This window comes from Dipodomys ordii, unplaced genomic scaffold, assembly GCF_000151885.1.
Source record: "Dipodomys ordii isolate 6190 unplaced genomic scaffold, Dord_2.0 Scaffold64, whole genome shotgun sequence".
NCBI lineage: Eukaryota > Metazoa > Chordata > Mammalia > Rodentia > Heteromyidae > Dipodomys > Dipodomys ordii.
The window spans coordinates 7302449-7313508 of NW_012267280.1; the positions used below are offsets into that span (position 1 = coordinate 7302449).

Genomic DNA, 11060 nt, shown 5'->3' on the forward strand with positions numbered 1-11060 from the left:
GAGGAGGCTGCAATGCTTGGTAAGAAATGTACGCATTATCCTGCCCATGTAATTGTAACCCCTCTGTACAGTATCTTCACAAATAAAAAAAAAAATCAACCCACAAAAATCAGTTATACCAACAACATGCAGATAGACAAGGAAATCAGGAAAACAATTCAATTTGCAATAGCCTTAAAATAAAAATTAGAAATAAACATATCAAGAAAGTGAAAGACCGCTATAGTGAAAACTATAAAAATCTGAGAAAAAAAAATTGAAGTGACATCAGAAAATGGAAAGACCTCCCATGTTCATGGGCAGGTAGAATTAATATGGTGAAAATGGCCATCCTGCCAAAGGCGATCTACAAATCCAATGCAATCCCCATCAAAAGCCCAATGATGTTCTTCACCGAGATAGATAAAACAATCCAAAAATATATGCACAACAACAAAAGACTCCCAACAGCCAAAGCCGTTTTAGGCAAAAAAAAAAAAAAAAAAAAAGCAATGTTGGTGGTATCATGATTTCAGACCTCAAACTCTACCACTGAGCTATACTAACAAAATAGTGGAATAGAAGACCCAGAAATAGAGCCATACACTTAAAGTCGTATGATACTTAACAAGAGAGCCAAAAACTTATGTTGGAAAAACAACAGCCTCTCCAATAACTGGACAAACTGGACCTCCATATGTAGAAAACTAAAATTGGATCCCTGTTTGTCACCATGCACCAGTATCAACTCCAAGTGGTTAAAAGACCTCAACATCAGTCCTTGAAACTTGGAAACTACAGCAAGATGGAGTAGGTAAAACATTAAAGCTTATAAGTATAGGCAGGAGCTTTTGGAAAAGAACCCCACAGGAGCTCAGGAAATACCAAGACTTCAACTAAAATGTTTCTGCACAGGCAAGGATATAGTTGCTAAACTAAAAAGATAGCCAACAGACTGGAAGAGGATCTTTACCAGCTATACATCTGACAAGTGCCTAATATCCAAATTATACAAGGAGCTCAAAAAATATCCTCTCACACAACTAACCCAATCAATAAATGGGCACAGCTTGATAGGAAACGTACTCATTATCCTACTCATGTAACTGTAACCCCTCTGTACAGTGTTTTTACAATAAAAAATGTATATGAAAAAAATACCCCTCACACAACTAACCCAATCAATAAATGGGCACAGGAGCTAAAAAGAGACTTCTCAGAAAAAGAAGAGTGACAAATAGACACATGAGGAAAGGCTCATCATCCCTAGAAGGAAATGCAAATCAAAACAGCTGAGATTCTGTCTCGTCCCAGTTAGACTGGCCAATTCTGTGCATTCCAGCAATGAATGCTGATGAGGATATGGGGAAAAAACTCCATTGCACTGTTGGTAGGAATGTAAATTCGTACAACCAATCTGGAGGTTCTTCAAAAAAAAAAAAAAAACTAAACAAAGCATTTCCCTATGATCCAGCCATACCACTCTTGGGCATACCCAGAACATTACAAGTCAAGATACCATAAAGACAGTGGCACATCCATGTTCCCTGCTGGTATGAAAACAGCCCACTGACATGCCATTACAACAGATGAGTGGATTAATAAATAGGGTACATATACACAATGGAATCTTACTAATCCATTAGAAAGAATAATAGGTCATTTTCAGGGAAATAGATGGACCTACAACAAATCACATTAAGTGAGATAGGCCAGGCACAGAGAGGCAAACAATGCATGTTTTCTCTCCTATGTGGAAGCTAGATCTAAAACACATCTAGACATGATAACATGTACAGGACTCAACACAAACTGATTAAGGGGAGTATACTTAAAGGAGGAATTCCATAGTGTAACTCCTCTGAACTACTAAAGTACTGTGTATTAAAACAAGTACTAGGAAATGGAAGCATGTTATAGCAGCAGGGCAAAGGGAGGGCGAAGGAAGGAAGGCAGGAAGGAAGGCAGGAAGGCAGGAAGGAAGGCAGGAAGGAAGGAAGGAAGGCAGGAAGGAAGGAAGGAAGGAAGGAAGGAAGGAAGGAAGGAAGGATGGATGGAAGGAAGGAAGGAAGGATGGAAGGAAGGAAGGAAGGAAGGAAGGAATCTGAACTTATCACAGGAAGACAATGTACAGGAGTGATAAACACACCAAGAACATCCAGTTTCCTGTCCATCTGAACACAAGTTTCAACACTTCATGGAAAGCCACTGTGAGTAAACCTCAACTCCAGCTTCATGCATGGACATGATTATTTTCTGTCTGCAGAAGTCTCTGAGCAGAGGAGAAGGCAATCAGTCACCAAGAAGTGAGACCTCCTAAGCAGCTACCCAGTGCACAGCCTGAAATGAACTCTGGTTTTGCCCTTGAATGGGTCAATTCATGGAGAGAATGGCTGGGGAGGGGGTGGGAGCCAGCAAGGGGAGGGATCATGAAGGGAGTTCATTCCTTTATGGGGAAATCTGGGTGCTGGGTCCACGATGACAATGCTCTCCTTCTAGAATATAAGCACTGGACTCAAGTGTCAGAGGCCTGGTGAACAGAGAACAGGCTTTGCTACAAGCCCAAGCACTAGAGACTGTACTTTAAGCCAGACCTGATCCTTCAAAAATGGGAGGTGCAAACAACCACCTGACCTCCAGCCGAGAAAAAAATACAACCTGTAACCGACATTTAAAGAAAGTTCCTTTACAATATTGTAAATTAGATTAAAAAGGGTACTTAGGTTTCATAGTTACAAATATTGCACACCTCCTTAGCAAAGCTGCCTAGCATGTACGTGAAAACATAGAGAACTGTTTCTTCAAACAAGCAATGTTTTCATGTGTACAAAGAGGAAAAGATTTGTTGGAAAGCATCACTCAGTGATCCTAGCACTAAGCACAGTATGCACACAGAAAGCTCCCTGGAGAGAGCACCAGAGAGGGCACAAAGCCACCACAACCATTGCTCCATCCAGACATATCCGCTACTAGGCTGCTTCATTTCTACAATTAGTAGTCTTACACACGACTTTCAAGCAGGTGTTCAAGACCACTTCCATATCGTTTCCCACCAAAAAAGGCAAGGTGCATTAGTTTTCAGACACACACATGCAAACAAGCACACAAACACAGCCTGAGGACTGGCCCACAGGCCTTGGTAGCCAGGCCCTCTAGGAAGCTTCCGCCCTCGGGACCCTGGCAGCCTCACTACCCTTCCTGACCCAAATGCACCTGCCATCACCTCTCCTCCCTTGGGTGCCTCCGACACACGCTGGCTGCTGCAGGACCCCATGCGGCCGCACAGCCTGGACACCAGTGCTCCCTCCCACGACAGCTGGGATCTACCCAAGAGAGGGGCAGGGCTCGGGCAGGAAGAGGTGGTGACGACCACAGTGCCGAAAAGGCCAAAGAACAGGGGTCAGCTAGTGTGGGCGGCCCTCAAGTCACGAGGCACAGAGAGCTCGTCCACTTATACAATGGGGCCACACAGCCTGGTCCATAGCCTTGGCAAACACACTACACACACATACACACAAACACACACACATGCGTGTGTGCACACCCCAACTCCATCAGCCTCAAAGCAGGAGGGCCTTGCTTTACAAATAACGTCCTTAAGGGACACTCCACATCCCTGACTATACAAATATCTCACAGCCTTCATGGCAAGTCTGTTCTGTGTGCTTACACACACACAATCTTGATTGACAGGGTGAGGGTAGAGGTCGGTGGTGGAGCACTTGCCTCGCACATATTAGAATGGCTTCGGGTCCACAGGTGACATGCATCAGCGCAATATGTACAAAGATGCCAGGCTGCAGGATGAGGTGGGTGCGGGAGCCAGCCAACCCTGGGTTTAACCTGGCTTTACCTTACTGTCGGGGGATGAACAAGCTCCTCAGACCACTTCCTCCTTTTACACAAAGGAGTTCCCCTCGAATAGGACACTTATGCAAGAACGTACATTCCTGATCTGAAAATACAGGGAGAAATCTACCATACCTAGCCAACCTCCCAACCCAAATGAGACTCCATCAAGAGCCACCTCTTCAGAGCATTGGCCAGAACATGACTTCCTAGGACAGCATGCCCTGAATTAGCAGCTCCATGCTTCATTCACCAAACACTGAACTTCTACCCATGTCAGAATTCTGTCATCACCTGAACCCTCAACCTACACCATTTTGACCTATGAAACAAGGAAGTTCCATGAGAACAAGGGCAGTTAAGGTTGTTGGATAAGTCCGCAATTCTTCAGTACCCATGAAAACATGGGTAGGATAGGAAGAAGGGGAACCAGGCAGACATCTAAGATCACGGGATTTTAAAAGAATCTTAGTCAAAGTGCAAGAGAGCAAAGTGAGAAGATAAAGATGAAAAGATGTAAGCTAGAGATGCCCGCTCGCCTGTCCCTCTCCTCCCCAAGCAGCTCACCTGTCTCTCTCCTCCCCGAGCAACACGACTGTCCCTCTCCTCTCCCAGCAGCTCACCTGTCTCTCTCCTCCCTGAGCAGCACGCAGAGCTGCAGGGAGGAAAAGGCAGGTCTGGTGCTTCTCTGGAGTACGCGGGAGGCGAAGAAGGATGAATGACTTCCTACATCAGACACACTTCTATTTGTGACCACTACCTCTCAATCATGTTTCAAAACTACCCTGCCTTCTCTGACAGCAGGCATGATCGGAAGAACAGCTGCTTCCTGTGCAGACACAACGTACTCAGTGGAATAACTGATAACATACTGTTATCAATCAACATGGAAAACCACAGGCCCATTTTCCCATATCAACAGATCCAAGAAACTTCATGCTCTAGTGGTAAGAGGTGACAAAGGACAGTCATTTTTCCCAGCAAACCCTTCTTGGGTCCAGAGGGGAAGGGTGTCTGTCACAGGCAGCCAAGCATGCTAGGCTCAGGAGAACCAGGCTAGGTCACAAATTCGTCTCTTATAACTGCAAGATCTCCTGTAATTGCGAGATCTGAGCCAGTCTAGCAATTAGTTGTCTGAGCTTGACCCTAGCTATTCAGGGCTGAGATACAGAGGATCACAGTTCAAAGCCAGACTGGGCAGAAGAGTCCATGAGACTCACTCTCCAAAATAACAGGCAAAAAGCAAGGCTAGAGGAAGGCTCAAATGGCAGAACACCAGTCAGACAAACAAGCAGAATAAGCCCTGAATTCAAACCCTAGTACTATCTAAAATAAGAAAAGAGGAGGATCTGGTCCATACAAAGAAAGGAAGCAAAGGCTGCTGATGAGCAGTGGAGCAAAGCACAGAAATGTGCTCACAAGAAGAGGACAGGAAGCTGTGGAGAGAAGGAAGTACTCTCAAGAAGAGGACAGGAAGCTGGGCGCTGGTGGCTCACACCTGTAATCCTAGCTACTCTGGAGGCTGAGATCTGAGGATTGTGGTTCAAAGCCAGCCCAGGCAGGAAACTCTGTGAGACTTTTATCTCCAATAAACCACTAGGAAACCAGAAGTAGTGGTGTGGCTCAAGCAGTAGAACGCTCGCCTTGAGCTGAAGAGCTGAGGGATAGCACCCAAGCCCAGAGTTCAAGCCCCATGACCGAAAAAAAAAAAAAAAAGACAGGAAACTGTGGAGAGAAAGAAGTGCTCACAAGAAGAGGACAGGAAGCTGTGGAGAGAAGGAAGTGCTCATAAGAAGCAGGACAGGAAGCTGTGAAGAGAATAACTGCTCACAAGAAGAGGACAGGAAGCTGTGGAGAGAAGGAAGCTCTGATGGCAAGGCAGGAGATCAGACAAGAGGCCATCGTATCCACACATTCACCTAGGCGGACATGGACCACAGTCCTGCCAGGCTCCCAGTACCCTGGACAGTGCTTAAGGGAAGGCTGGATCCACAGATAAAAGGCACAAGGCTCAGTAAGAAGCAATTTGGCAAGAGTCCTATTTAAATCTGCTACCACGCTTCTCATCACTTAATAAAGGTATAAAGGTACAGAAGTGAAACACTCACTTAAGCCAGCTGCCATTATGTCAAATATAAACCTTTGCCCCTCCTGATCACGAATAAAAAACCAAGGGGCGCAAAACAAATGCACATTTCCAAAGAATTCAAAACAAACATTTAGCAAGTTTATACCAACAACTTAAAATTTTTTTAATTTTCAATTTTCTAAGTATATGTAATTGCTTAGGTACAGAGAAGATGTGTGTATGTATATGTGTGTATGTGTATACATATATATAATTACCACAGCTATTTAATAATTATATTATTACCATAGTTATTGTTAAGCTCATAAACTGGTTATATTACATTTCAAAATGCAGCCAGCTTCGGGATGCAGAAATGCCAGTCTTCACCATGTATAAAGGTCAGACATGCTGGGCATGGGTGGCTCATGCCTGTAATCCTAACTACTCAGGAGGCTGAGATCTGAGGATCATGGTTCAAAGCCAGCCTGGGCTAGAAAGGCTGTAAGACTCTTATTTCCAATAAACTACTCAGAGAAAGCTGGAGTGGCACTGTGGCTCAAGTAGAAGACCACTAGTCCTTAGTAAAAGCAGCCCAGGACCTGAGTTCAAGCCCCAGGACTCCCCCACCCACCCCCCTGCCCCTGCCAAAAAAAAAAAGTTCAGGCATTAATTCCATGCTATCAACACATAACAAAGACTACTGATCTAAAGTACTTACAATCCATTCTCAATGCTAATACAATGGTTTTAAAATCACATTCACATATCTTAAAATCACACATGTCAAGGCACATAATGCCGTAGAGATGCAGTCACGAAACTGTGCTGTGACAAGTGCAAGGTAGAGTTCCAAACACACAAGGTCACCACAAAAACTAGTTCTAGCTCATAGAGACCAGATGGGGACGCTGGAGACCATGGATGCCGCACTTCCATAGAAAAGCCTCCTCACAGGACACAGGACAGGGCACATCCACAGGAAGGCCCTCCTCACAGGACACAGGACATGATTTGGGAAAATGCCCTCTACTCACCACATTGTAATAGCTCTTGTTGATGGCAGTTGTGTCAAACCCTTTGGGAGGGCTCTTCAATGATCCTGATTTGGGTGACACAGGCTTTTCTGAAATAGAAACAAGTTTTATTGATCAACACCACCAGAAATGGCAAAACAGCCTCCCTACACTATGACTACTATCCTCCAGTCTCAACCAAAACCACCAGCCTGGGAAGGCAGGAGAGGACCTCCAGTGGACACTGGCTGAGCTCAGGGACCCAGCCTCTGCCTGCAACTCTGCACTCAATGTCCACCCTGTGCTCCTGACTTCAAGTCAGGAGGCCTGAGACATTACTGCTCAGGAATGCAGCCATTCAGCCACATGTATAGCTCCATATTGTCATAATACAGCACACTACCAAACATAACTGGAGAAAATGCTGACAAATATGTAATACTAAGATACTGAGATCCACTGTTCTGGACTACAGAGATTCTGAGTGTTCAATACAAAGCCTTTCTCTAAATCAGTGGAAGAATGATGAAAGGGTGATAACAATTCATACTATTTATAAACTTGTTTGTTAAATGGCAACTCTTCTGTACAACTACTTAAAGATAATCTTTAAAAAGTAAAGAAATAAGCAAACACAAAGACCTGAGTAGGGTAGGTATAAGGCTTGAGATAACATAACCATCACACACAGGAGACGAATAGAAGGAAAAGAAGCAAACACTAGGAAAGTGGCATGGCCTAAAGAAGGCCCAGCAACTACAGCGATTGAGATCAACTCCACTCAACAGACCCTACTGAAGCAGCAACTACTCAACAAAAGCTGGGTTACATGCATGCATCTTGCTGGCCCGCTGGGTAAGCAGGTAATAAGTGTATGTGCAGCTATAAATGTATGGGGGAGGGATGTGCCAGTAGTTTTAAAGGTGTCAATCACTGGCTCTATGGTGTGGTGTGCCAGTGTTTTCACACTAGCTCTCTGGAATGAATACAGATGTGGTGTAATGGTTCTGTGGCTATCTATCACTGGCAAATGATAGGGCAAGTGGGCAGTTTAATCCTGTGGTTCTGCCTGTGGGTTTGTCTTCTGTCTATCACTGGTTCTCTGGGCTACAGAGGCAGAACAGCAAAAAACAGGGTTTGGGAGGACAAAGGGAGGGGAGTTGGTCTTCCACGTTCTTTCCCCGGGCACTCAGACAGATGAACCCTTCCTAGAGGCTTAGTTTCCAAGTCTTCCTCATCCCTCCTCAAGCAAGAATCACACTGGACGGACGTCCATGGTTCAGGGAGACACAATGTCCCTCTCTCTGGTGGGTCAGTGGCACCTGTCCACAGTCTCCTTTTAGACCCTCTTCTTTCCTCATACTTCTGTCCTTGCCTAACAGTGAGGGTTTCTGGGAGAATTTCACACCCAGCGCTCCCAGGCCTGGGGCTGTATGGCCAACTGCCTGATCAGAAGCTGCAGTCCCTTGTTGGCCACAGAAACCAGCCTGCAGAATGCCACCCTGACCGTAGCCTCTTGCCTAAATCTTCAGCAGCACCTCACCATCAAGTTTCCCCAAGTGATTAAAAATAAAGAACAAGACAAAAACAAATGTTTTCCAAACCCTCAGTTTCCTAAGAAATCCAACCTGATCTTGCTAACACTGACCTTCTTTTGCTCAGATTCTCATGCAGCTAAAACTTGAACTGAAGAGGAGAAAACCACAAAAATGTTTCATGTTAGAAGAACAGGGGTGTACCGCTCCAGGAGTCCACGCCCTGAGCACAGCTCCCGCCATCCCCCCTCCCCAATCCCAACCAAGACTGTACTTGCTCGCCAGGATACACACATAACACTCTGTAAATACAGAGTGGTCCATTCTGTTCTTTGCCTGACTCAGTGTCCTGGATCCCAGACTCCCTCCTTCTGGTTTCAACTGTCACTTCTCCCATGTCTCCCAATTCCTTAGGAGAGAGTCTGCTGATAGCCCCCTCCTGATCTGTGTGAAAATGATATCATACCTGTCTTCCACTATCGCTGTCCTCTCCCCACTCGGTACAGCAATGCAGTTATATGGGAAAACAGATCTTGTGTACTGCTCTTAGTATTCTATGCATTAGTATTACTGCATTAGTATTCTAGGTCCTTTTTTTCCTGAGCCTCACACAACAAATGCCAGAAGCAATACTGTTTCAGCCACTATTACTGCAGCACTCCTATCCTGTCAGAGGGACACCCTAACAGGTCTTTAGCACGTCTGACAAGATCATAACTTCTTGATCTGATTTAATGTTTAAACTATATGCAAATCTCCTTGTGTGTCATAATGGCTTTCTTAGTCTATTTGAATTAGGGACCAAAATTTGCTAAAAATAAAAAAAAATGAAAGCAACTACACTGAGCTAGGTCTCATTGCTTCACAGTGCCCACAGAGGGTACAGGACACAGCACGGTGGCCTCTTCCCTGCCTCTGTGCCTGCGAGCTCCTCAGCTGAGATTCCTGATTCATGAGCAGGAGCCCTCTTGGCTTGGCACTGGTGGGTTCCAGCAGCTCACGCATCTGCTGAGTAAATGCTGTTCTTATTTCAGAACCAGGTAACTGTGCTAACTGTAACAGGGACATGAGAACTCACTAGCAGACCCTGCAGAGTGAGTACAGGCAGAAAGAAAGGGTCAAAGTCAGTCCTCATGTCACAAAATGAGGGCCAACTGCAGATGAAATTCGAAATAAGACTCAACCGCACTACTTAGCACTGCCAACAAAGAGATCGGGCAGAAGGTAAAACAATATAATAAAGAACAACTTCGGGAGGAGGAAAGAGGAGCAGGGAGCTAAAGAGTCAGAAGACAAACTGTAGCAAACATGAACCAAAGCAAGAGTGAACCCAAGGGCTAGAAGGCTGCTTGCTGCCCGTTGCTCGCAGGAGGAAAGTGGCCTACCTGCCTGACAGAGCCTGGATGGACAAGGGTTCATGCCCTAGTCCTATGACCGCAGCACGAAAGCTCTTTCCTCCAACTTGCTGAGGCCCATGTTTGTATGACATAAACTTACAAACCATCTCCAGTACTAAGGACTAACAACCTGACTCCAGCCTTGTCCCATGTGCTGTGCCCTGGACACAAGGTGTTCGTCACTCATACCCAAAGATGGAGACAGTCAGAGGCCACAGCAGGCCAGGAGGCCAGCATTTGGGGGAGGATAGTGCATTTGTGTGTGAAGTAGCCTCAGAGACTCAGAGTGTTCAATATATGCATCTGTACCAAGAAGAACCCCCTAGGCCTTGGGTGCTTCCAGAAAAACATCTTCCCCCCCTACACACCCAGAGTCAGCCCACAGCAAAGGGGGATGGGCTGCAGACAGGACACACTAGAGACAGCACTTGAGCCAGGCTCTGTACTACCTGGACCCTCCTCCCCGTCAGATCATCCTACATCTACCTCTGTTCTTTCATGCCTTGAAAGCGACGGCCGCTTCTATGTAAAGTAAGCAGAAAACATTTAAAGGCGACAAACGGAAGAACTGGCAGGGCACATGCTCACTCAGGTCAGTGGGTCTGTGAATGAATGACTGTCACCCCTCTACATTTGTATAGACACTGCTCAGCACAGGTATGAGTCACGGCTCAAGCCAGCCAGCTCCCAAATCTTGTACAACAGATGATGAGCTATCCAAAAATTTCAGGATCAAAGTCAGAACATTAGGAATAATCACCTAAAACAAATGCTGCTGTCTGACCCCATGATATTTGCCTGTAACCACCGGGACTTTGTACCGCTGACCACACTCTATCCTCACCTCCGCCTGAATTTATCAGAAGGGTCTGCTGTTTCTCCCTCCTTGACTTCTCCTTGAATGGGGAGAGTCTCTATTATGTGCTTGGGAATGTATCAAACATATAAAACACATTAGAAACCTATGAGTTTTACACAGAAAGTAAATGCTAAGTAACAATTACACACCTTCCATGAAACTGTACATATCAAGAATAATGTAAGCCAGGCGCTGGTGGCTCACGCCTGTAATCCTAGCTACTCAGGAGGCTGAGATCTGAGGATGGAGGTTCAAAGCCAGCCCAGGCAGGAGAGACCGTGAGACTCCTATCTCCAATAAACCACCAGAAAACCGGAAGTGGCGCTGTAGCTCAAGTGGTAGAGCGCTCGCCTTGAG

The 11060-nt window shown here is 45.6% G+C and overlaps 1 protein-coding gene across 1 annotated transcript in view; it reads right to left on the minus strand.

Annotated features, from left to right (window-relative positions):
- Arhgef7 (Rho guanine nucleotide exchange factor (GEF) 7) overlaps nucleotides 1–11060 on the minus strand; it is an 87347-nt gene that overhangs the window by 36269 nt on the left and 40018 nt on the right. Inside the window, exon 6 of the mRNA XM_013022723.1 lies at nucleotides 6934–7022. Within this exon, the coding sequence (XP_012878177.1) occupies nucleotides 6934–7022 (89 nt within the window). The remainder of the gene's footprint in view (nucleotides 1–6933; nucleotides 7023–11060) is intronic.